This window comes from Oncorhynchus tshawytscha, linkage group LG16 (genome assembly GCF_018296145.1).
Source record: "Oncorhynchus tshawytscha isolate Ot180627B linkage group LG16, Otsh_v2.0, whole genome shotgun sequence".
Taxonomy (NCBI): domain Eukaryota; kingdom Metazoa; phylum Chordata; class Actinopteri; order Salmoniformes; family Salmonidae; genus Oncorhynchus; species Oncorhynchus tshawytscha.
Genome location: NC_056444.1, coordinates 60,500,470 through 60,527,946, shown reverse-complemented (window position 1 = coordinate 60,527,946; position 27,477 = coordinate 60,500,470). Strand labels below are relative to the sequence as shown.

Below are 27,477 nucleotides of genomic sequence, written 5' to 3'. Positions count from 1 at the left end.
TCAACCTGCTCCACTACAGCCGCGTCAATGAGAATAGGAGTGTGCTCTGTCCTCCTTTTCCTGTAGTCCACAATCATCTCCTTAGTCTTGGTTACGTTGAGGGAGAGGTTGTTATCGTTGTTGTCGGTGATCAGGCCTACCACTGTTGTGTTGTCTGCAAACTTAATGATGGTGTGTGTGTTGGAGTCATGCCTGGCCATGCAGTTGTGGGTGAAAAGGGACTACAGGAGGGGACTGAGCATGCACCCCTGAGGGGCTCCAGTGTTGATGATCAGCGTGGCAGATGTGTTGCTACCTACCCTCACCACCTGGGCACGGCCCGTCAGGAAGTCCAGGATCCAGTTGCAGAGGGAGGTGTTTATGTTGATTGCATCATCTGGAGATTGCATCATGGATATTGCATCATCTGTGGATCTGTTTGGGCGGTATGAAAATTGGAATGGGTCTAGGGTATCTGGGATAGTGGTGTTGATGTGAGCCATTACCAGCCTTTCAAAGCACTTTATGGCTACAGATGTGAGTGCTACGGGTCTGTTGTCATTTAGGCAGGTTGCCTTCAGGGACTAAGGTGGTCTGCTTGAAACATGTTGGTATTACAGACTCAATCAGGGACATGTTGAAAATGTCAGTGAAGACACTTGCCAGTTGACCAGCACATGCCCAGAGCACACGTCCTGCTAATCTGTCTGGCCCCGCAGCCTTGTGAATGTTGACCTGTTTAAAGGTCTTACTTGCGTCGGCTACGTAGAGCGTGATCACACAGTTGTCCGGAACAGCTGATGCTCTCATGCAAGCCGCCTAAGTGTTGCTTGCCTCGAAGTGAGCATAGAAGTGATTTAGCTCTTCTGGTAGGCTTGTGTCACTGGGCAGCTCGCTGCTGTGCTTCCCTTTGTGGTCTGTAATAGTTTGCAAGTCCTGCCACATAAGACTAGCGTTGGAGCCGGTGTAGTACGATTCAATCTTAGCCCTGTATTGACACTTTGCCTGTTTGATGGTTCGTCAGAGGGCATAGCAGGATTTCTTATAAGCTTCCGGGTTAAAGTCCCACACCTTGCAAGCGGCAGCTCTACCCCTTCAGCTCTACCCTTTTAGTGAATGTTGCCTGTAATCCATGGCTTCTGGTTGGGGTATGTACGTATGTACGTATGTACGTACAGTCACTGTGGGGACAACGTCCTCAATGCACTTACTGATAAAACCAGTGACTGATGCACTTATCGATAAATCCAGTGACTGATGTGATGTACTCCTCAATGTCATCGGAAGAATCCCAGAACATGTTCCAGTCTGTGATAGCAAAACAGTCCTGTAGTTTAGCATCTGCTTCACCTGACCACTTTTTTTTTATAGCCCGAGTCACTGGTATTTCCTGCTTTTTGTTTGTAAGCAGGAATCAGGAGGATAGAATTGTGGTCGGATTTACCAAATGGAGGGCGAGAGAGAGCTTTGTACTCGTCTCTGTGTGTAGAGTACAGGTGACCTAGAATAGTTTTCTCTCTGGTTGCACATTTAATATGTTGATAGAGATTAGGTAGAACTGATCTAAGTTTCCCTGCATTAAAATCTCCGGCCACTAGGAGCGCCGCCTCTGGGTGAGCGGATTCCTGTTTGCTTATTTGCTTATACAGCTGACTGAGTGCGGTCTTAGTGTCAGCGTCCGTCTGTGGTGGTAAATAAACAGCGACGAAATGTATAGCTGAAAACTCTCTAGGCAAATAGTGTGGTCTGCATTTTAGAACAAGATACTCTACTTTAGGCGAGCAAAATCTAGAGACTTTCTTAGATATTGTGCACCAGCTGTTGTTTACAAATGTGCACAGACCGCCCCCCTCGTCTTACCGGAGTGTGCTGTTCTATCTTGCCGTGTAGCGTATATCCCTCTAGCTGAATATCCATGTCATCATTCAGCCACGATTCCGTGAAACATAAGATATTACAGTTTTTGATGTTCCGTTGGTAGGATATTCATGATCGTACCTCATCTAATCTAATCAAGGGTAATCCCAAACCACTGGCATGTTTTACAACGATGATGTACCAATGAATTACATCCGTTGAGAGAGGATGTGTGATATGGGACATTACTGTTATTCAGAAGAGAGTAAGGAAAGACATGGTGATTGCCTAGCCGGGTGGCTTCAGTATTTGCTTGGGCAATGGTGCTCTATTTAGATTATTTTAGGCTGTCTGAGGGGTAGTCTATCAAACTGTACCCAGTGCATTTTATATATGATTTTACTAGTACATATAGGCAATTTAACCATTTCGCTTCCGTTTATTTACTGATTTGTATAGGCAAAGCAAATTGTCCCTTGGGCAAATCAAGATTTACTTTTCTCCACTAAAAGTCAGTATAGGGATGCTGTTCATGTTGCCGAAATGGTCTATGACTCTGAGATACAGTACACGCTTTTATTTTTTGTTTTCCTAGGCTACCTGGCAAAAATGCTTGCTCACTAGCCCAACTTCCTTTCATGAACAATGATGCGCCCGGCCAGCTAGTTAACATCAGCCTACTACATCTAGCTACATATTGAACTTCCATTCTCTCAGGCACAATGTAGGAATTTATGGTTGGATCAGAATTACTGTTTATAATCGTTTGCCAATAAGTAATACCACAAGTTCAAATCCCTATCTCCATCCATGGTTAATTTAGGAAATGGACGATTTTAGCTAGCTAGCCACCGGAGGACAACGGCACAACAAGATGTAACAATTAAAGGTTGACCGATTAATCGGAATGGCCGATTTAATTAGGGCCGAGTTTTCATAACAATCGGTAATCGGCATTTTTGGACACCGATTATGGACGATTACATTGCACTACACGAGGAGACTGCATGACAGGCTGACCACCTGTTATGCGAGTGCAGCAAGGAGCCAAGGTAAGGTGCTAGCTAGCATTAAACTTATCTTATAAAAATCAATCAATCTTAACATAATCACTAGTTAACTACACATGGTTGATGATATTACTAGTTTATCTAGCTTGTCCTGCGTTGCATATAATCGATGCGGTGCCTGTTCATTTGTCATTGAATCACAGCCTACTTCGCCAAACGGGCGATTTAACAAGCGCATTCGTGAAAAAGCACTGTCGTTGCACCAATGTGTACCTGACCATAAACATCAATGCCTTTCTTAAAATCAATACACAAGTATATATTTTTAAACCTGCATATTTCGTTAATATTGCCTGCTAACAGGAATTTCTTTTAACTAGGGAAATTGTGTCACTTTTCTTGTGTTCTGTGCAAGCAGAGTCAGGGTATATGCAGCAGTTTGGGCTGCCTGGCTCGTTGCGAACTGTGTGAAGACCAATTCTTCCTAACAAAGACCGTAGTTAATTTGCCAGAATTTTACATAATTATGACATAACTTTGAAGGTTGTGCAATGTAACAGCAATATTTAGACTTATGGATGCCACCCTTTAGATAAAATACGGAATGGTTCCGTATTTCACTGAAAGGAAAAACATTTTGTTTTCGAAATGATAGTTTCCGGATTTGACCATTTTATTGACCTAAGGCTCATATTTCTGTGTGTTATTATAATTAAGTCTATGATTTGATAGAGCGGTCTGACTGAGCAGTGGTAGGCAGCAGCAGGCTCATAAGCATTCACTCAAACAGCACTTTCGTGCATTTTCCTGCAGCTCTGCCCTGTGCTTCAAGCATTGCGCTGTTTATGACTTCAAGCCTATCAACTCCCGAGATTTGGCTGGCAATACTAAAGTATCTATTAGAACATCCAATAGTCAAAGGTATATGAAATACAAATGGTATAGAGAGAAATAGTCCTATAATAACTACAACCTAAAACTTCTTACCTGGGAATATTGAAGACTCATGTTAAAAGGAACTACCAGCTTTCATATGTTCTCATGTTCTGAGCAAACTTAAACGTTAGCTTTTTTACATGGCACATATTTCACTTTTACTTTCTTCTCCAACAGTTTGTTTTGCATTATTTAAACCAAATGGAACATGTTTCATTATTTATTTGAAACTAAATTGATTTTATTGATGTATTATATTAAGTAAAAATAAGTCTTCATTCAGTATTGTTGTAATTGTCATTATTACAAATATATATTTAAAAAATTGCATGATTTAATCGGTATCAGCTTTTTTTGGTCCTCCAATAATCGGTATCGGAATCGGCGTTGAAAAATCATAATCGGTCGACCTCTACTAACAATTTAAGTTTTTCTGTAAATTACGTTCTACTTTTGATGTGATGTGATTGGTGTGAAGACAAGTCCAAACTCGCTTCCCTTTAAAGTTTTATTTTGGTGCGCCAGGACAATTCACAGTTGAGCTCACTCAGTTTAGCTCAATGCTGATTGGCTATTACTATTATTTTATATTTTATTATCAAGGGAGGCTAAATTCTGGCTGGCTTCCGTTGCATTCAATGGGGCAACAATGTAATTCTCAATTTTACCAGACAGCATCAGATAGATGGGATACACATACTGATGCTTTCTCCAGTGAGATACATTCAGCCTCTTGCAAATTGAAGGAAAACGACTTCCCTTGCCTCCATGAGTACACACCACTGGGTTACTGACAGTTTTTATATTTCCCTGTGTCTCTGCACATCTAGGTCCTATCCCTCTAAGTGTTGACAGCTATCCGCTGATCTAGTGGGTCAAAGCTGTGGTGCTGTCAGTAGTGTCGCCTGCTCTCCTGGACAGTCTCTGCTCAACGGCGGTGGAGTGATGAGGTCACTGTGGAGCTTGGGCCTTGCTTTCCTCTTGGCCTTGACCTCCAGGGCCGGAGGACTCGAAATCCCCCTGGAAGGTAAAGTGCAGTATTGGCATCCTACACTGAGTGTACAAAACATTAAGAACACCCCACCCTTTTGCTCTCAGAACAGCCTCAATTAGTCGGGGCATGGACTCTACAAGGTGTCAAGTTTTCCACATGGATGCAGCTGTGTCAAGTTGGCTAGATGTCCTTTGGGTGGTGAACCATTCTTGATACACAAGGGAAACTGTTGACTGTGAAAACCCAGCAGCGTTGCAGTTCTTGACACAAACCGGTGCACTTGGCACCTACTACCATACCCCAAAGGCACTTCAATATTTTGTCTTGCCCATTTTCCCTATGAATGGCACACATACACAATCCATGTCTAAATTGACTAAAGGCTTAAAAAACCTGTCTCCTTCCCTTCATCTACACCGAATGAAGTGGATTTAACAAGTGAAATCATTAAGGGATCATAGCTTTTACCTGGATTCACCTGGTCAGTCTATGTCATGGAAAGAACATGTTCATAATCTTTTGTACATTCAGTATATTTCATAGTCTTTGGGAATGTTTTAGACACACCCTATGCCCATGATGGGCAGTGAAGAGAGAGGATATGGTCCAGCTGTCAGAGACATGGACTGGCTAACTAAATTCATGCCTATGACAAGTCATTTACTTCAGGCATGTGTAACATGCAGTGCAAGATTGGTATGTCTTGTTGGTTTAATCGCTGTCTGCACTGCAGTTCATTATTAGCTCAGACGTGGGCAAATAGAGCTAGTTTCTCAATATTAATCTTCCAACAAGCATAAGTTATACATTTCCTGCTGTACATTGCACAAAACATGACCAAATCCCCATAATGGTAGTCAAGTTGTTAAAGTGTTTGTTTGATGAAAGCAATATGGAGATGAATGTATGATTTCTATCTTTTCATCCCGCAGTGGAGCAGCTACCGACCATAACAGTGCAGACCGCTGGCCCTGTCATTGCCTTACCCTTTGAAGGCAGTTTTTCCATGAGATGTGAAGCCAAAGGCAACCCACAACCAGTGTGAGTGAGATGACTGCGATTCATCCTAGGATCTCCCTGTTTTTTGCCCTTATGCTTATGGATTGTTCACACTATCAGCATTAACCCAATGCTTATTGTTGCATCTCAAGCGGAATATCATAACTGTAACCAAGCATTACAAAATGCTTCATTGCCCCAACAGATACAGATGGACAAAAGATGGCCAGGCCATAGATCCCCTCTTCGACTTGGGGGTCAAAAAAGAAAGAAACAATGGGAGTTTTGTGATTCATAGCGAGCGCCTTGCGCAGTTCCAGGGGATGTATCAGTGCTACGCTTCAAACAATCTGGGAACAGCAGTATCAGAGGAAATTGAACTCATTGTACCAAGTGAGTGCCACTCTCATGTTGTAAGAACCTGGCATAGTGAACAGTTTTGCATCTTACAGCAAGACTGTGAGTGTTACATTTGGAATCCTATCTGAAGGTGTTGACATGAGTAAAACATGCCTAACCATTGCACAGGTACGCCAAAGTTCCCCAAAGAGAAGATTGCCCCAATAGTTGTTAAAGAGGGCCAGCCTGTGATTCTGGAATGCAATCCACCACAGGGGATCCCTCCACGAAAGATCTACTGGATGACTATTGGTGAGAAAATAGACCACTAGTTCAATCTTTACAGCACCATCCAACTGAAACAGTTTAGAAGGGAATATGTCACTTTATACACATTTCAATTGAAATAGAGTACAGTAACACTTTACATTAGGTTGCTCCTATACCTCTGTTGTAATATTGTTATTACTCAAGTCACAAAATAGTATTGACATGTTCTTATGTAGTAATTCAGTAGTTGTTTTAAATTGGCATAGTAATGGGAATTAGCTTTTTTGTTATTACACAAGAAGAATTAGGGCCGCTCAACATAGTTCCCTTTAAATTTTGACATTTTGTCACCTTTTTCTCACCATAGCCAAAAGAGGGTCTAATGACATCACAGCACTGTATGACGTAGTGTCTCAATGGGGATAAGGCCATATGCTTAGGCTCTCAGCCGTTCTAGTTCCATCTAGCCAAATCACACACTTTTCAATTCGGCAAGGAGCTCAAAAAGAAATGCTTGTTTTTTTAGAGCTGAGAGCAGCTTCTCATAAAGTGGTCAAAATAAAAATAAGAAATTAAATAAGAATTGTAAACTAGAAATTAGAAAATGAAATTTCCTGAAGAAAATCTAAGTTGAGTCAGTCTGTACCAGAGCTAGTTAATGCGGACCAGTGCTAGACCAATGATCCGAGCTATGCCCTGGACCAGAGCATTGACCAGAGCTAGTTAGTGCGGGGACCAGAGCTAGCTAGGTGCTAGTTACGCCCTGGATCAGAGCTGGAACAGAGCTTGTACGGATCAGAACTAGACCACAGTTAGTTCTTGTCCACACTAGTTTTGTGCCAGGTATGTTCCAGGACTTAGCTAGTAGATAGCTAGCTAGCTAGTCACTATTTACTATTGAAGCCACTGGAGTTTTTATGCACATATTAAATGGTTATAGTTTAAAAGGCACAAACTCAGCAAAAAAAAAGAAACGTCCCTTTTTTAGGACCCTGTCTTTCAAAGATAATTCGTAAAAATGAAAATAACTCTACAGATTTTCATTGTAAAGGGTTTTAACACATGCTTGTTCAATGAACCATAAACAATTAATGAACATGCACCTGTGGAACGGTCGTTAAGACACTAACAGCTTACAGATGGTAGGCAATTAAGGTCACAGTTATGAAAACTTCGAACACTAAAGAGGCCTTTCTACTGACTCTGAAAAACACAAAAAGAAAGATGCTCATCTGTGTCTTAGGCATGAGGACTGCAGATGTGGCCAGGGCAATAAATTGCAATATCCGTACTAAGACAGTGCAACAGGAGGGAATGCTGATCGTCCTCGCAGTGGCAGGGCACGTGTATCAACACCTGCACTGGATCAGTACATCCAAACAGCACACCTGCGGGTCAGGTACAGGATGGCAACAACAACTGACCGAGTTACACCAGGAATGCACAATCCCTCCATTATTTTACCTTTATTTAAACTAGGCAAGTCAGTTAAGAACAAATTCGTATTTTCAATGACAGCCTAGGAACAGTGGGTTAACTGCCTGTTCAGGGGCAGAAAGACATATTTGTACCTTGTCAGCTTGGGGATTTGAACTTGCAACCTTCCGGTTACTAGTCCAACACTCTAACCACTAGGCTACCCTGCCGCCCCATTGGTGCTCAGACTGTCCGCAATAAGCTGAGAGACGCTAGACTGAGGGCTTGTAGACCTGTTGTAAGGCAGTTCCTCACCAGACATCACCGGCAACAACGTCGCCTATGGGCACAAACTCACCATTGCTTGATCAGACAGGACTGGCAAAAAGATCCTGATGGATCGGAGAGTGAGGGCTAGGGCCATTCCCCCCAGAAATGTCCGGGAACTTGCAGGTGCCATGGTGGAAGAGTGGAGTAACATCTTACAGCAAGAATTGGCAAATCTGGTGCAGTCCATGAGGAGGAGATGCACTGCAGTACTTAATGCAGCTGGTGACCACACCAGATACTGACTGTTACTTTTGATTTTGACCCCCTGTTTGTTCGGGGACACATTATTCCATTTCAGTTCGTCACATGTCTGTGGAACTTGTTCAGTTTATGTCTCAGTTGTTGAATCTTGTTATCTTCATACAAATATTTACACATGTTAAGTTTGCTGAAAATACATGCAGTTGACAGTGAGAGGACGTTTATTTTTTTGCTGAGTTAGTATCAGCCATTTAAGTCTGAACATGTCAACATTGGTTTGGTGTTTGTAGCTTTAAAGATGCACTCCAGCTATTTTTGAACTTGTTGAAAACAATATCCCACATATAAATAATGTAATCATCACACAAAAAAAATATGTTTTCAGCATAATAGTGTTTTTGCAAACTTTATGGAGTAGGCCTGATGGTGCCCTCTGATGACATCGGCCTTCCCCTCGCTTGAATTTTTCCCATTCAAGTCTATGTCTAAAACTATGAATGGACAGACCAAGCCTACCTCTATAACCCCACTCTTACCTAATAGCTATCCAACCAAATACTCTCCCTACATTGCTCTATAAAGGGAAACACTTGGGGAAATCGTTTTTATTGGCTGCCATATTTAAAGCCACAGTATGGTCAGTCATGTCATGTGACCCTAGTTCTTCCTTTACACTTCAAATAAGAAACACACATTTTCGCCTTGTTCAATATTAAACACAAATTGTCGCTTTCTGTTGCAAAACATTTTCCATTGTGTGTCTTAATGAAAACAATATATTGTTTCCTCCAGGTCTCCAACATATTGAACAGGATGAGAGGGTGTCCATGGGCCATGACGGCAACCTCTACATCTCCAACGCCCTGGAGAAGGATAGCCGGAGAGACTACTGCTGCTTCGCTGCATTCTCCGTCATACGGACCATCGTTCGGAAGACAGCCATGTCGGTGGTCGTCAAGAGCTGTAGGTTGACAGTGTAATGCCCTACATCAATGTTTCTCAACCTGTTTTATACCAGGTACAGGCAAGCTATAGTCCTTCCTCTAAACATTTGACCAAGAGGACATCCTCATATTCTAAGTGCAACATTAAGGCTCCGATACACTTACATTAGAAGTAGCACTTGAAAAAACTGATGAAATAGGTGTCTGTAAGACCGGTCAGCAACATACTACTCCCAGGTTGAAATCCCTGCCCTACATGTTGAGTATGCGTTGAAAGGGCATGTTCAGGACACTAGATGCAGTGATGGTGTAAGGAGAGGGAGGAGTGCTGTCCCCACACATGTCAAAGACAATTGTCGGATTCAAAAGTCTATCAACATTATATATGGTTTTATTTTACAAAAGTGCAAAGTGTGTAGGTGAAAAAAGGTGCAGGCATGTACTTCAGATCAGAGGAATAGACATGGCTCCATTGGATCAAGGTGGGTCTTCATATTTTGTTTACATTTCAGTAAAACCTGCTTGTGAGTTAGATGACTGACAGCAGTGGGGCGTTGCTTTAACATTATATTTGACTTTAACATGAATGATAATATCGCATTACAGTTCATAGTATTTGACTGACTGAAGGCTCAAACTTATTTATAGGAAAAGTCAAAACATGTTTAATATGCACACGTTGAATGAGATTCATCTATGCAATTTTATCAGTACCAGTCAAAAGTTTGAGCCACCTACTCATTCCAGGTTTTAATTTTTTTTAAACTATTTTCTACACTGTTGTATAATAGTGAAGAAATCAAAACTATGAAATAACACATATGGAATCATGTACTAACCCAAAAAATGTTAAACAAATAAAAATACATTTTATATTTGAGATTCTTCAAAGTAGCTACCCTTTGCCTTGATGACAGCTTTGCACACTCTTGGCATTCTCTCAACCAGCTTCATGAGGTAGTCACCTGGAATGCAGTACAATTAACAGGTGTGCCTTGTTAAAAGTTAATTTGTGGAATGTTTTTCCTTCTTAATGTGTTTGAGCCAATCAGTTGTGTTGTGACAAGGTAGGGGTGGTATACAGAAGTAGCCCTATTTGGTAAAAGACCAAGTCCATATTATGGCAAGAAAAGCTCAAATAGGTGAAAAGAAATGACGGTCCATCATTACTTTTTAAGACATGAAGGTCAGTCAATCCAGAAAATGTCAATAACTTTGAATGTTTCTTCAAGTGCAGTCGCAAAAACCATCAAGTGCTATGATGAAACCAGCTCTCATGAGGACCGCCATAGGAAAGGAAGACCCAGAGTTACTTCTGCTGCAGAGAATAAGTTCATTAGAGTTATCTGCCACCCAAATAAATGCTTCATAGAGTTCAAGTAACACACATCACAACATCAACTGTTCAGAGGAGACTGTGTGAATCAGTCCTTCATGGTCGAATTGCTACAAAGAAAACACTACTAAAGGCCAACAATAAGAAGAAGAGACTTGCTTCTTCCAAAAAACACGAACAATGTACATTAGACCGGTGGAAATCTGGAGTCCAAATTTGAGATTTTTGGTTCCAACCGCTGTCTTTGTGAGATGCAGAATAGGTGAATGGATGATCTCCGCATATGTGGTTCCCACCTTGAAGCATGGAAGAGGAGGTGTGATGGTGTGGGGGTGCTTTGCTGGTGATACTATCTGAGATTTATTTAGAATGCAAGGCACACTTAACCAGCATGGCTACCACAGCATTCTGCAGTGATACTTCATCCCATCTGGTTTGGGCTTAGTGGGACTATGACTCAAAACACACCTCCAGGCTATGTAAGGGCTATTTGACCAAGGAGAGTGATGGAGTGCTGCATCAGATGATCTGACCTACACAATCCCCTGACCTCAACCCAATTGAGATAGTTTAGAATGAGTTGGACTGCAGAGTCGATCAATCAATCAAATGTATTTATAAAGCCCTTTTTATATCTGCCGATGTCACAAAGTACTGTACAGAAACCCAGCCTAAAACCCCAAACAGCAAGCAATGCAGATGTAGAAGCACAGTGGCTAGGAAAACCCCCCTAGAAAGGCAGGAACCTAGGAAGAAACCTAGAAAGGAACCAGGCCCTGAGGGGTGGCCAATCCTCTTCTGGCTGTGCCGGGTGGAGATTATAACAGTACATGGCCAAGATGTTCAAACGTTCATAGATGACCAGTAGGGTCAAATAATAATAATCGCAGTGGTTGTAGAGGGTGCAACAGGTCAGCACCTCAGGAGTAAATGTCAGTTGGCTTTTCATGGCCGAGTGAAGGAAAAGCAGCAAACAAGTGCTCAGCATATGTGGGAACTCCATCAAGACTGTTTGAAAAGCATTCCTCATGAAGCTGGTTGAGAGAATGCCGAGAGTGTGCAATGGTGTCATCAAGGAAAAGGGTGGCTACATTGAATAATAAAATATATTTTGATTTGTTTAAATGTTTTTTGGTTACTACATTATTCCATATGTGTTATTTCATAGATTTGATGTCTTCACTATTATTCTACAATGTAGAACATAGTACAATATTAGGAAAAACCCTTGAATGAGTAGGTGTGTCCAAGCTTTTGACTGGTACTGTGTATATATATGCTAGGAGAGTGTACCAAAACACTCAAGTGTGGACAAACACCTACTGCAGTTGCTCCTATGGTTTCAGAAATATACCTAATATACATCTTATGCCTGTCCTTTTCTGCCCATGGAAGCCTATGCCATTCCAGAGAGAAGACCGAGCCTTCTGGTACCCTCTGGTGTTCAGTCAGAGGTACGGCTGCTGAAAGGAGAGGAGCTGGTGCTAGAGTGTATAGCAGAGGGATTGTAAGTGACTGGATCTGCATAGAACATGTTGTATTACATTTTATAGAATAATGTGTGTATCATTTTTCACTAATCATATCTCGTTTTCTCTCATCTTGTTACTCAGTCCAACTCCTGTGATTGAATGGACAAAAACGACAGAGAAGCTACCGAAACGGGCAAATCTAAAAAACTATGGGAAACGTTTAACCATTAATAACATTGAAGAGGAGGATGATGGGAAGTACACGTGTGAGGCGAGGAACTCTGTCGGAGACACAGTCCACTACTTCAACGTCATGGTGGAGGGTAAGTAGACTGAGGCAGGTTATACTTTCAGTGTGTCCCCCACAAAAAAAGTTTGTTGTCCCCTTTACAATGTCCAAGTGAAGCCTTTGCCCTTCTTTATACAGTGTACGTTTAACAGTTTTTAATACCTTTTAAAACCTCTCTTGTGCTGTTGTGTTAACTGACAGCAGCTACATTGTCAAAGGAAAACATTGATTTCTTATTAGAGCCTAAAGCACTCTAGAAGGAGTCATTTATCATCTTTACAATGATGGACAAATCTCCAGGTGACCGTCTTTGTTAGATACAAAGGATTATGGTTGCCATTACATAGGTTGTGCTCCCCTGCTCAGACGTTAGATGAATCAACCAATTGTTGCATGCCACGTCATGGACTGTGCCGCCAGGTACCAGAATGCTATAACGTATGGTTTAGCTAGATGATACATAAAAAAAATACCTTTCCAGGCGTTGTAAGATCTGGCATGGGTCAGCAACGTCTGAGCAGGGGAACACAACCCTAGACTGACTAAGACTCTCTTTACAGTGCATTCGGAACGTATTTAGACACCTTAACTTTTTCCACATTTTGTTTCATTACGACCTTATTCTAAAATGGATTAAATTGTTTTTCCCCCTCATCAATATACACACAATACCCCATAATGACAAAGAAAAAACAGGATTTTAGATTTCTTTTCAAATGTATAATATTTTTTTTTTTTTAAATGATATCACATTTATGTAAGTATTCTGACCCTTTACTCAGTACTTTGTTGAAACACCTTTGGCAGCGATTACAGCCTCGAGTCTTCTCGGGTATGATGCTTCAAGCTTGACACATCTGTATTTAGGGAATTTCTCACATTCTTTCCTGCAGATCCTCTCAATCTCTGTCAGGTTGGATGGGGAGTGTCGCTATGCAGCTATTTTCAGGTCTCTCCAGAGATGATTGATGGGGTTCAAGTCCGGGCTCTGGCTGGGCCACTCAAGGACATCAAATCAAATCAAATGTTGTTTTTCACATGCTCCGAATACAACAGGTGTAGACCTTACAGTGAAATGCTTACTTACAAGCCCTTAACCTCTAGCGTCGAGCAATCCCGTATCCGGGAGCGTAATTATAGCCTCAAGCTCATTACCATAACGCAACGTTAACTATTCATGAAAATCGCAAATGAAATGAAAGAAATATATTCACTCACAAGCTTAGCCTTTTGTTAACAACACTGTCATCTCAGATTTTCAAAATATGCTTTTCAACCATATTGATAGCTAGCATAGCATTAAGCCTAGCATTCAGCAGGCAACATTTTCACAAAAACAAGAAAAGAATTCAAATAAAATAATTTACCTTTGAAGAACTTCAGATGTTTTCAATGAGGAGACTCTCAGTTAGATAGCAAATGTTCATTTTTTCCAAAAAGATTATTTGTGTAGGAGAAATCGCTCCGTTTTGTTCATCACGTTTGGCTAAGAAAAAAAATCAGAAAATGCAGTCTCTACAACGCCAAACTTTTTACCAAATTAACTCCATAATATCGACAGAAACATGGCAAACGTTGTTTAGAATCAATCCTCAAGGTGTTTTTCACATATCTATTCGATGATAAATCATTCGTGGCAGCTGTGTTTCTCCTCGAAGCAAATGAAAAATACACTCAGCTGGAGATTATGCAAAAATTGCAACGTAGGACACCAAGCGGCCACCTGGTAGATGTAGTCTCTTAAGGTCAATCTTCCAATGATTTGCCTACAAATACGTCACAATGCTGTTGACACCTTGGGGAAACGACAGAAAGTCTAAGCTCATTCGTGACCCATACACAGCCATATAAGGAGACATTGGAACACAGCGCATTCAAAATCTGGGGCACTTCCTGTATGAAATGTCATCTTGGTTTCGCCTGTAGCATTAGTTCTGTGGCACTCACAGACAATATCTTTGCAGTTTTGGAAACGTCAGAGTGTTTTCTTTCCAAAGCTGTCAATTATATGCATAGTCGAGCATCTTTTCGTGACAAAATATATTGTTTAAAACGGGAACGTTTTTTTATCCATAAATTAAAAGAGCGCCCCCTATATCCAAGAAGTTAAACAAAAATGCAGTTTTAAGAAAATACAACATAAAAAGTAAGAGATAAGAATATCAAATCATTAAAGAGCAGCTCTCACGGCTGTTGAAAGGAGAGGACCAAGGTGCAGCGTTGTGAGCGTACATTTTCATTTATCAAAATGACGCCAAACAAAACAAATAACACTACTAAAACAAACTGTGAAGCTCAAAGGCTATGTGCCCTAAACAAAGTCAACTTCCCACAAAGAAAGGAGGGAAAATGGGCTACTTAAGTATGGTTCCCAATCAGAGACAACGGTAGACAGCTGTCCCTGATTGAGAACCATACTGGCCAAAACATAGAAATACAAAAATCATAGATAACAAAACATAGAATGCCCACCCCAAATCATACCCTGACCTAACCAAATAGAGACATAAAAAGCTCTCTAAGGTCAGGGCGTGACAGTACCCCCACCCCACCCCCCAAAGTTGCGGACTCCGGCCGCAAAACCTGAACCTATAGGGGAGGGTCTCGGTGGGCATCTATCCGCGGTGGCGGCTCAGGTGCGGGAAGCAGACCCCGCTCCATCTCTGGCTCACCCCGCTTTGGTGACGCCTCTGGTGTGGGGAACCTCACCGCCGCCCCCGGACTGGGCACTCTCGTTGCTGCGGGCCCCGGACTGGGCACCCTCGTTACTGTGGGCCCCGGACTGAGCACCCTCGTTGCTGCAGGCACCGGTCTGGGCACCCTCGTTGCTGCGAGCCCCGGACTGGGCACCCTCGTCGCTGTGGGCCCCGGGCTGGGCACCCTCGTCGTTGCGGGCCCCGGACTGGGCACCCTCGTCGCTGCGGGCCCCGGACTGGGCACCCTCGTCGCTGCGGGCTCCGGACTGGTGGCCGTCGCTGCGGGCTCCGGACTGGAGGCCGTCGCTGGGGGCTCCGGACTGGAGACCGTCGCTGGGGGCTCCGTGCCATGGATCATCACTGGAGGCTTCTTGCCATGGATCATCACTGGAGGGAGGAGACGTAGGAGGATTAGTTCTGGGTGCAGGCACAGGACTCACCAGGCTGGAGAGACATACAGGAGGCCCTGTCCTAGGCAGAGGACTGTGCAGACGCACTGGAGACACATTGCGCAGAAGTAAAAAACAATATTGGGGCTATATGCAGGGTGTACCGGTACAGAGTCAATGTCAATATGCGGGTGCACCATTGACGAGGTAATTGAGGTAATATGTACAGTTGAAGTCGGAAGTTTACATACACTTAGGTTAGAGTCATTAAAACTCGTTTTTCAACCACTCCACAAATTTCTTGTTAACGAACTATAGTTTTGGCAAGTCGGTTAGAACATCTACTTTGTGCATGACACAAGTCATTTTTTCAGACGTTTCAGAAGTTTACATACACTAAGTTGACTGTGCCTTTTAACAGTTTGGAATATTCCTGAAAATTCTGTGATGGCTTTAGAAGCTTCTGATAGGCTAATTGACAATTTGAGTCAATTGGAGGTGTACCTGTGGTTGCATTTCAAGGCCTACCTTCAAACTCAGTGCCTCTTTGCTTGACATCATGGGAAAATCAAAAGCAATCAGTCAAGTCCTCAGAAAAAAATTGTAGACCTCCACAAGCCTGGTTCATTCTTGGGAGCAATTTCCAAACGCCTGAAGGTACCACATTCATCTGTATAAACAATACTATGCAAGTATGAACACCATGGGACCACGCAGCCGTCATACCGCTCAGAACAACGACAAAGGACCTTGTGAAGATGCTGGAGGAAACAGGTACAAAGTATCTATATAAACAGTAAATCGCCAGGAAGCCAGTTCAGCCAGGAAGAAGCCACTTCTACAACTGCACATGGGGGGACAAAGATCGTACTTTTTGGAGAATTGTCCTCTGATCTGATGAAACCAAAATACACTGCTCTAAGAATAAAGGGAACACTAAAATAACACATCCTAGATCTGAATGAATGAAATATTCTTATTAAATACTTTTTTCTTTACATAGTTGAATGTGCTGACAACAAAATCACACAAAAATTATCAATGGAAATCAAATTTATCAACCCATGGAGGTCTGGATTTGGAGTCACGCTCAAAATTAAAGTGGAAAACCACACTACAGTCTGATCCAACTTTGATGTAATGTCCTTAAAACAAGTCAAAATCAGGCTCAGTAGTGTGTGTGGCCTCCACGTGCCTGTATGACCTCCCTACAACGCCTGGGCATGCTCCTGATGAGGTGGCGGATGGTCTCCTGAGGGATCTCCTCCCAGACCTGGACTAAAGCATCCGCCAACTCCTGGACTGTCTGTAGTGCAACGTGGCGTTGGTGGATGGAGCGAGACATGATGTCTCAGATGTGCTCAATTGGATTCAGGTCTGGGGAATGGGCGGGACAGTCCATAGCATCAATGCCTTCCTCTTGCAGGAACTGCTGACACACTCCAGCCACATGAGGTCTAGCATTGTCTTGCATTAGGAGGAACCCAGGGCCATCCGCACCAGCATATGTTCTCACAAGGGGTCTGAGGATCTCATCTCGGTACCTAATGGCAGTCAGGCTACCTCTGGCGAGCACATGGAGGGCTGTGCGGCCCCCCAAAGAAATGCCACCCCACCCCACACCATGACTGACCCACCACCAAACCGGTCATGCTGGAGGATGTTGCAGGCAGCAGAACGTTCTCCACGGCGTCTCCAGACTGTCACGTCTGTCACATGCTCAGTGTGAACCTGCTTTCATCTGTGAAGAGCACTGGGCGCCAGTGGCGAATTTGCCAATCTTGGTGTTCTCTGGCAAATGAAAAACGTCCTGCACGGTGTTGGGCTGTAAGCACAACCCCCACCTGTGGACATCGGGCCCTCATACCACCCTCATGGAGTCTGTTTCTGACCGTTTGAGCAGACACATGCACATTTGTGGCCTGCTGGAGGTCATTTTGCAGGGCTCTGGCAGTGCTCCTCCTGCTACTCCTTGCACAAAGGCGGAGGTAGCGGTCCTGCTGTTGGGTTGTTGCCCTCCTACGGCCTCCTCCACGTCTCCTGATGTACTGGCCTGTCTCCTGGTCCATGCTCTGGACACTACGCTGACAGACACAGCAAACCTTCTTGCCACAGCTCGCATTGATGTTCCATCCTGGATGAGCTGCACTACCTGAGCCACTTGTGTGGGTTGTAGACTCCGTCTCATGCTACCACTAGAGTGAAAGCATCGCCAGCATTCAAAAGTGACCAAAACATCAGCCAGGAAGCATAGGAACTGAGAAGTGGTCTGTGGTCACCACCTGCAGAACCACTCCTTTATTGGGGATGTCTTGCTAATTGCCTATAATTTCCACCTGTTGTCTATTCCATTTGCACAACAGCATGGGAAATTTATTGTCAATCAGTGTTGCTTCCTAAGTGGACAGTTTGATTTCACAGAAGTGTGATTGACTTGGAGTTACATTGTGTTGTTTAAGTGTTCCCTTTATTTTTTTGAGCAGTGTACAACTGTTTAGCCATAATGACCATTGTTATGTTTGGAGGTAAAAGGGTAGGCTTGCAAGCCGAAGAACACCATACCAACCGTGAAGCTGTGAGGCCAAAATTCACCAAACTTATTGTGGGAAGGTTGTGGAAGGCTACCCGAATTGTTTGACCCAAGTTAAACAATTTAAAGGCAATGCTACCAAATACTAATTGAGTGTATGTAAACATCTGACCCACTGGGAATGTGATGAAAGAAACTAAAGCTGAAATAAATAATTCTCTACTATTATTCTGACATTTCACATTCTTTAAATAAAGTGGTGATCCTAACTGACCTAAGACAAGGAATTTGTACTAGGATTAAATGTCAGGAATTGTGAAAAACTGAGTTTAAATGTGTTTGGCTAAGGTGTATGTAAACGTTCGACTTCAACTGTACATGTAGGTAGAGTTATTAAAGTGACTATGCATAGATAATAAGAGAGTCGCAGCAGCGTTCCAGAGGGTGGGATGGCAATGCAAATGATCTGTGAAGACATTTGATTAGTTGTTCAGGGGTCTTATGGCTTGGAGGTAGAAGGTATTTAGGAGCCTCTTGGACCTAGACTTCTCGCCCTGGTACCGCTTTCCGTGCAGTAGCAGAGGAAGCAGTCTATGATTAGAGTGGCTGGAGTCTTTGACAATTTTTAGCCAATGTGCGGGAGCACTGGTTGGTCGGGCCAATTTAGGTAGTATGTACATGAATGTATATTTAAAGTGACTATGCATATAAGATAAACAGAAAGTAGCCTAAAAGAGGGGTTTGCAAATAGTCCGGGTAACCATTTGGTTACCTGTTCAGGAGTCTTATGGCTTGGGGGTAAAAACTGTTGAAAAGCCTTTTTGTCCTAGACTTGGCACTCCGGTACCGCTTGCCATGTGGTAGTAGAGAGAACAGTCTATGACTGGGGTGGCTGGGGTCTTTGACAATTTTTAGGGCCTTCCTCTGACACCGCCTGGTGTAGAGATCCTGGATGGCAGGCTGTACGCACTATCCACTGAAGTGCCTTGCGGTGGAAGCAGAGCAAGTGCCGTACTAGGCAGGGATGCTCTCGATGTTGCAGCTGTAGAACCTTTTGAGGATCTCAGGACCCATGCCAAATCTTTTTTTTTTTTCTGAGGGGGAATAGGCTTTCTCGTGCTCTCTTCATGACTGTCTTGGTGTGTTTGGACCAACCTAGTTTGCTGTTGATGTGGACACTAAGGAATTTGAAGCTCTCAACCTGCTGCACTACAGCCCCTTCGATGAGAATGGGGATGTGCCCTGTGCTCCTTTTCTGTAGTCCACAATCATCTCCTTAGTCTTGGTTACGTTGAGGGAGAGGTTGTTATTCTGGCACTACCTGGCCAGGTCTCTGACAAACTTAATGATGGTGTTGGAGTCTTGCCTGGCCATGCAGTCGTGGGTGAACAGGGAGTACAGGAGAGGACTGAGCACGCACCCCTGGTGAGCTCCAGTGTTGAGGATCAGCGTGGCAGATGTGTTGCTACCTACCCTCACCACCTGAGGGCGGCCTGTCAGGAAGTCCAGTATCCAGTTGCAGAGGGAGGTGTTTAGTCCCAGGATCCTTAGCTTGGTGATGAGCTTTGAGGGTGCTATGCTGTTGAACGCTGAATTGTAGTCAATGAACAGCATTTTCACATAGGTGTTCCTTTTGTCCAGGTGGGAAAGGGCAGTGTGGAGTGCAATAGAGATTGCATCATCTGTGGATCTGTTTGGGCGGTATGCAAATTGGAGCGGGTCTAGGGTTTCTGGGATAATGATGTTGATGTGAGCCATTACCAGCCTTTCAAAGCACTTCATGGCTACGGAAGTGAGTGCTACGGGTCTGTAGTCATTTAGGCAGGTTGCCTTTGTGTTCTTGGGCCCAGGGACTATGGTGGTCTGCTTGAAGCATGTTGATATTACAGACTCAATCAGGGACATGTTGAAAATGTCAGTGAAGACACCTGCCAGTTGGTCAGCACATGCCCGGAGCACACGTCCTGGTAATGCGTCTGGCCCCGCAGCCTGTAAGTTAACCTGTTTAAAGTCTTACTCACTTCGGCTACGGAGAGCGTGATCACACAGTTGTCCGGAACAGCTGATGCTCTCATGCATGCCTCAGTGTTGCTTGCCTCGAAGCGAGCATAGAAGTGATTTAGCTCGTCTGGTAGGCTCGTGTCACTGGTCAGCTCGTGGCTGTGCTTCCCTTTGTAGTCGGTAATAGTTTGCAAGCCCTGCCTCATCCGACGAGCATTGGAGCCGGTGTAGTATGATTCAATCTTAGCCCTGTATTGATGCTTTGCCTGTTTGACGGTTCGTCGCAGCACAGAGATTTCTTTTAAGCTTCCGGGTTAGAGTCTCGCACCTTGAAAGCGGCAGCTCTACCCTTTAGCTCAGTGTGAATGTTGCCTGTAATCCATGCCTTCTGGATGGGGTGTGTACGTACAGTCACTGTGGGGACGACGTCCTCAATGCACTTATTGATGAAGCCAGTGACTGATGTGGTGTATTCCTCAATGTCATCGGTAGAATTCCGGAACATGTTCCAGTCTGTGATAGCAAAGCAGTCCTGTAGTTTAGCATCTGCTTCATCTGACCATTTTTTTATAGACCGAGTCACTGGTGCTTCCTGCTTTAATTTTTGCTTGTAAGCAGGAATCAGGAGGATAGAGTTGTGGTTGGATTTACCAAATGGAGGGCGGCGAGGGAGAGCTTTGTACGCGTCTCTGTGTGTGGAGTACAGCTGATCTAGAATTTTTTTCCCTCTGGTTGCACATTTAACATGTTGATAGATATTTGGTAGAACTGATCTAAAGTTTCCCTGCATTAAAGTCTCCGACCACTAGGAGCGCCGCCTCTGGGTGAGTAGATTCCTGTTTGTTTATTTCCTTATACAGCTGTCTGAGTGCGGTCTTAGTGCCAGCATCTGTCTGTGGTGGTAAATAAATAGCCACGAAAAGAATAGCTGAGAACTCTCTAGGCATGTAGTGTAGCCTGCAGTTTATCACAATATACTCTACTTCAGGTGAGCAAAATCTAGAGACTTCCTTAGATTTCGTGCACCAGCTGTTGTTTACAAACATGCACAGACCGCCACCCCTCGTCTTACCACCAGACCGTCACCCCTCGTGTGTTGTTCTATCTTGCCGGTGCAGCGTGTATCCTGCTAGCTGAATATCCATGTCATCATTCAGCCACGATTTCATGAAGCATAGGATATTACAGTTTTTGATGTCCCGTTGGTAGGATATTCGTGATCTTACCTCATCTAGTTTATTGTCCAATGATTGCACGTTGGTGAGTAATATTGACGGTAACGGCAGCTTTCCTAGTTGTCTTCTGTGGGTCCAGATGAGGCATCTGGCTCTTCGTCCTCTGCGTCGCTTCCTTTTGCAAATAATTGGGATGTCTGCCCTGTGGGGTGTTTGGAGAATATCGTGTGAGTCCTGCTTGCTGCTGTTGTTGTTGTTGTTGAAGAAATCTTTGTCTAATCCAAGGTGAGTGATCGCTGTCCTGATATCCAGAAGCTCTTTTCTTCCGTAAGATACTGTTGCAGAAACATTATGTACAAAATCATTTACAAATATCGCGACAAAACGCACATAATAGCACAATTGGTTTGGAGACCATAAAACGGCGGCCATCTCCTCTGTTGCCATCCTCTGTGTTCCTATATAAGAGCAACGTCAACTAACCAACATTGCGACCAGGAATACGACTTTCCCGAAGCGGAACCTCTGTTCGGACCACCACCCAGGACAATGGATCTGATCCCAGTAGGCGACTCAAAACAACGGCGCCACAGAAGGGGCAGACGGAGCGATCTTCTGTTCAGGCTCCATAGCCGGACTCACCGCTCCCGAGTATACTTCCCTCCAATGTCCAGTCACTTGACAAGGAGGTAGATGAAATTCAAGCAAGAATTGCTTTCCAGAGAGACATCAGAGATTGTAAAATTCTCGGTTTCATGGAAACATGGCTATCTCGGGATATGTTATCAGAGTCAGTACAGCCACCCGGTTTATTCACGCTTCGCACCGACAGAACCAGAAACATCTCTCTGGTAAGAAGAAGGGTGTGGGCATATGCCTTATGATTAACGACTCGTCGTGTAATCATAACAACATACAGCAACATACAAGTCATTTTGTTCACCTGACCTAGAATTCCTTACAATCAAATGCCTACCACATTATCTACCAAGAGAATTCTCTTAGATTATAATCACAGCCGGTATATCCCCCCCAAGCAGATATCTCGACGGCCCTGAAATACCTTCACTGGACTCTATGTAAACTGGAAACCATGTACTCTGAGGTTGCATTTATTGTAGCTGGAGATTTTAACAAAGCTAATCTGAAAACAAGGCTCCCTACATTTTGTCAGCATATTGAATGTGCGACTCGAGCTGGCAGCATTCTGGATCATTGCTACTCTAACTTCCGCGTCGCATACAAAGCCCTCCCCCACCCTCTTTCGGCAATCTGACCACCACTCCATTTTGTTGCTCCCATCTTATAGACAGAAACTGAAACAGGAAACGCCCGTGCTCAGGTCTGTTCAACGCTGGTCTGACCAATCAGATTCCACGCTTCAAGATTGCTTCGATCACGTGGACTGGGATATGTTCCGGATAGCCTCAGACAACAACATTGATGTATACACCGACTCGGTGAGCAAGTTTATTAGCAAGTGCATCGGTGATGTTATACCCATGGTGACTATTAAAACCTTCCCTAGCCAGAAATTGTGGATTGATGGCAGCATTCATGCAAAACTGAAAATGCGAACCACTGCTTTTAATCATGGTAAGGCGACCGGAAACATGACCGAATACAAACAGTGTTGCTATTCCCAAGGCAATCAAACAAGCTAAGCGTCAGTATAGAGACAAAGTAGATTCGCAATTCACCTGCTCAAACACAAGATGTATGTGGCAGGGTCTACAGTCAATCACAGATTACAAAAAGAAAACAGCCCCATCGCAGACACTGACATCTTGCTGCCAGACAAATTAAACAACTTCTTTGCCCGCTTTGAGGACAATACAGTGCCACTGACACCAAAACCTGTGGGCTCTCCATCACCGTAGCCAATGTGAGTAAAACATTTAAACGTGTTAACCCTCGCAAGGTTGCTGGCCCAGACGGCATCCCTAGCCGCGTCCTCAGAGCATGTGCAGACCATTTGGCTGGTGTGTTTACGGACATATTCAATCAATCCCTATCCCAGTCTGCTGTGCCCACATGCTTCAAGAGGGCCACCATTGTTTCTGTCCCCAAGAAAGTTAAGGTGACTGAGCTAAACGACAATCGCCCCGTAGCACTCACTTCTGTCATCATGAAGTGCTTTGAGAGACTAGTCAAGGATCATATCACCTCCACTCTACCTGATATCCTAGACCCACTCCAATTTGTCAACCGCCCCAGTAGGTCCACAGACGACGCAATCGCAATCACACTGCCCTATCCCATCTGGACAAGAGGATTACCTATGTAAGAATGCTTTTCATTGACTACAGCTCAGCATTTAACACCATAGTACCCTCCAAACTTGTCATTAAGCACGAGACCCTGGGACACGACCCCACCCTGTGCAACTGGGCCCTGGACTTTGTGACGGGCCGCCCCCCAAGTGGTGAGGATAGGAAACAACTCCGCTGATCCTCAACACTGGGGCCCCACAAAGGTGCGTTCTCAGCCCTCTCTTGTACTCCCTGTTCACCCATGACTGCGTGGCCATGCACGCCTCCAACTCAATCATCAAGTTTGCAGACGACACTACAGTGGTAGGCTTGGTTACCAACAACTACGAGACAGACTACAGGGAGGAGATGAGGGCTCTCGGAGTGTGGTGTCAGGAAAATATCACCACACTCAACGTCAACAAAACAAAGGAGACAATCGTGGACTTCAGAAAACAGCAGAGGGAGCACCCCCCTATCCACATCGACGGGACATTAGTGGAGAAGGTGGAAAGTTTTAAATTCCTCGGCGTACACATCACAGACAAACTGAAATGGTCCACCCACATAGACAGCATGGTGAAGAAGGACATTGTGTGGAGATTGATGTGAAACATTTTTTAGTCCCTTTTACAATAAGGCTGTAATGTAGCAAAATGTTGAAAAGGTCAAGGGGTCTGAATACTTTCCGAATGCACTGTATGTCTCACAGAGCCACCAAGATGGCAGCCGGAGCCACCCAAGGGCCAGTTGGCTGTTGTTGGCTCTGACGTGCACATCAAGTGCTCTGCCTCGGGAAAGCCACGGCCGGTTATCTCATGGAGGAAGAACGGACAGCCTCTGGACGGTGAGTGAGATGACCTCTAACATATGAAACCTGACCTCTGTCCTTGCCGGTTACTTCAGTGCCCAGTCCCACACTTCACTTGACTATATAGGATACAATAATATATTTGTAGTTTTGTGTAATACAATAGTAATTCCACTGTGTTGCATTTGGTCCAGTTGTTGCTCAGCATCCTATAAATCAAATCAAATTGATTTTGTTCACATGCGCTGAGTACAACAGATGTAGACTTTACTGTGAAATGCTTACGTACGAGCCCTTTCCCAACAATGCAGTTAAAAAGTAAGAAAATTAAAATAGATAAAATAAAATAGTAACCCAATAAAATAACAATAATCAGGCAATATACAGGCCAGATACAAAGACTGCCAGTACTATAGAATCTGCATTCGTGTTTGGTTTTAAGCATTTCTTTCTGGTTCTTTCAGATGGCCCGTCAACGAACAGACAAGTGCTTGATGACACCATAGTGTTGCACAGGGCCAGGCCTGAGGACAGTGCCGTCTACCAGTGTGAAGTCTCCAACAGACATGGCACCATCCTGGCTAATGCTAACATCATGATCATAAGTCAGTACTGGACATTAGCACTTTGTGTGTGTGTGTATTTGTATTTATTAAAGAAGCAGCTACTCTTCCTGGGGTCCAGCAAAATTAAGGCAGTTTTTACCATTTTAAAACATTACAATACATTCACAGATTTCACAACACACTGTGTGCCCTCAGGCCCCTACTCCACCACATAACTACAGTACTAAATCCGCGTGTGTGTGTGACTATATGCATGTGTCTGTGCCAATGTTTGTTGTTTCACAGTCCCCACTGTTCCATAAGGTGTTTGTTTCATGTTTTTTTAAATCAAATTTTACTGATTGCATCAGTTACTTGACGTGGAATAGAGTTCCATGTAGTCATGGCTCTATGTAGTACTGTGTGCCTCCCATAGTCTGTTCTGGACTTGGGGACTGTGAAGAGACCTCTTGTGGCATGTCTTGTGGGGTATGCATGGGTGTTCGAGCTGTGTGCCAGTAGTTTAGACAGACCACTCGGTGCATTCAACATGTCTCATAAATAAACCTCTCATAAATAAAAGTAGTGATGAAGTCAATCTCTCCTCCACTTTCAGCCAGGAGAGATTGACGTGCATATTATTAATATTAGCTCTCTGTGTACATTCAAGGGCCAGCCGTGCTGCCCTGTTCTGAGCCAATTGCAATTTTCCTAAGTCCTTTTTTGTGGCACCTGACCACACGACTGAACAGTCAAGGTAGTCAAGGTGTGACAAAACTAGGGCCTGTAGGATCTGCCTTGTTGATAGTGTTGCTAAGAAGGCAGAGCATCGCTTTATTATAGACAGACTTCTCCCCATCTTAGCTACTACTGCATCAATATTTTTTGACAGTTTACAATCTAGTGTTACTCCAAGCAGTTTAGTCATCTCAACTTGCTCTGTTTCCACATTATTTATTACAATATTAAGTTGAGGTTTAGGGTTTAGTGAGTGTTTTGTTCCAAATACAATGCTTTTAGTTTTAGAAATATTTAGGGCTAACTTATTCCATGCCACCCGCTCTGAAACTAACTGCTGCTCTTTGTTGAGTGCTGCAGTCATTTCAGTCACTGTAGTAGCTGATGTGTATAGTGTTGAGTCATCCGCATACATTGAAACTCTGGCTTTACTCAAAGTCTGTGGCATGTCATTAGTAAAAATTGAAAAAAGCAAGGGGCCTAAACAGCTACCCTGGGGAATTCCGGATTCTAACTGGATTATATTTTATAGGCTTCCATTAAAGAACACCCTCTGTGTTCTGTTAAACAAGTACATCTTTATCTTTATCCTCATTATAGCAGGGGGTGTAAAGCCATAACACATATGTTTTTCTAGCAGCAGGCTATGATCAATAATGTCAAAAGCTGCACTGAAGTCTAACAAGACAGCACCCACAATCATTTTATCATCAATTTCTCTCAGCCAATCATCAGTCATTTGTGTAAGTGCTGTGCTTGTTGAGTGTCCTTCCCTATAAGCATTCTGAAATTCTGTTGTTTGTTTGCTGTAAAATAGCATTGTATCTGGTCAAACACAATTCTTTCCAGAAGTTTACTAAGGGTTGGTAACAGGCTGATTGGTCAGCTATTTGAGCTAGTAAAGGGGGCTTTACTATTCTTGTGCAGCAGAATGACTTTAGCTTCCCTCCAGGGAAGTTTGCAATATCAGTGGGCTTTCTGATGAATGAGCCATCTGATTCAATGAAGGAGCCGAGTTGTTTTTTTTTCTCCAAAAATGTCATTTAAGGTGCCCCAAAGCTTTTTACTAACTTTGTTTCATAGTGTAGTTTATTTTTATTTAGTTTAGTCACATGATTTCTTCATTTGCAGTATGTTTGCCAATCAGCTGCTAGACTTAATTGCCATACCTTTTGCCTCATCCATCTCAACCATACAATTTTTAAATTCCTCATCAATTCAAGGGGATTCAACACTTTTTTTCTTAATGGGTGCGTGCTTATTAGTAACTGGAATAAGTAGTTTCATAAATGCAGAGTGCAGAGTCTGAGTCCTCATTAAACCTCACAGACCAGCAAATATTCTGGTCTTATTTTCAATGACGGTCTAGGAAGAGTGGGTTAACTGCCTTGTTCAGGGGTAGAATGACAGATTTTTCCCTTGTCAGCTTGGGGATTCGATCTTGCAATCTTCCAGTTACTAGTCCAACACTCTAACCACTAGGCTATCTGCATCCTATGGATTTGGATACTGCTTTAAAGCAAATATTTGCAGCATTAGTAAAACTGTGTACAATACATGTTGCTGATTTAATTCCTGTGCTGTTTGTGCCTACCCTGGTAGGTTGACTGACAACCTGATTCAGGTTGCAGGCACTGGTTACAGTTTTTTCCTGAGTGGGCGCGTGTGTGTGTGTGTGTGTGTGTGTGTGTGTGTGTGTGTGTGTGTGTGTGTGTGTGTGTGTGTGGCTATAGCACACAGCCCTGGTTCACCCAGAAGTCTGATAGGGAGTTTATGGATGTCATATCCATATAAATATATTATTACACATTTATACAACAGGTGGTTTGGAATTCCCATTGTTAGAGCCTCTCCTGCCCATGATATGAGACATACATGTACACATGGCCACGTTCATATAAAGTGGCATCGTTTACGTCATTACCTAGCAACCTACTACCACTACTACTTTTAAAATTATAAGTCTTA

The 27,477-nt window shown here is 43.5% G+C and overlaps 1 protein-coding gene across 5 annotated transcripts in view; it reads left to right on the top strand.

Annotated features, from left to right (window-relative positions):
- chl1a (cell adhesion molecule L1-like a) overlaps positions 1-27,477 on the top strand; it is a 147,629-nt gene that overhangs the window by 65,626 nt on the left and 54,526 nt on the right. For all 5 annotated transcript variants that reach the window (XM_024375645.2, XM_024375647.2, XM_024375646.2 and 2 more), the window contains exons 2-10: positions 4,613-4,809; positions 5,709-5,817; positions 5,981-6,168; positions 6,304-6,426; positions 9,124-9,294; positions 12,007-12,118; positions 12,225-12,406; positions 24,128-24,262; positions 24,691-24,831. In XM_024375645.2, the coding sequence (XP_024231413.1) occupies positions 4,728-4,809; positions 5,709-5,817; positions 5,981-6,168; positions 6,304-6,426; positions 9,124-9,294; positions 12,007-12,118; positions 12,225-12,406; positions 24,128-24,262; positions 24,691-24,831 (1,243 nt within the window). In that variant the 5' untranslated portion in view covers positions 4,613-4,727. The remainder of the gene's footprint in view (positions 1-4,612; positions 4,810-5,708; positions 5,818-5,980; positions 6,169-6,303; positions 6,427-9,123; positions 9,295-12,006; positions 12,119-12,224; positions 12,407-24,127; positions 24,263-24,690; positions 24,832-27,477) is intronic.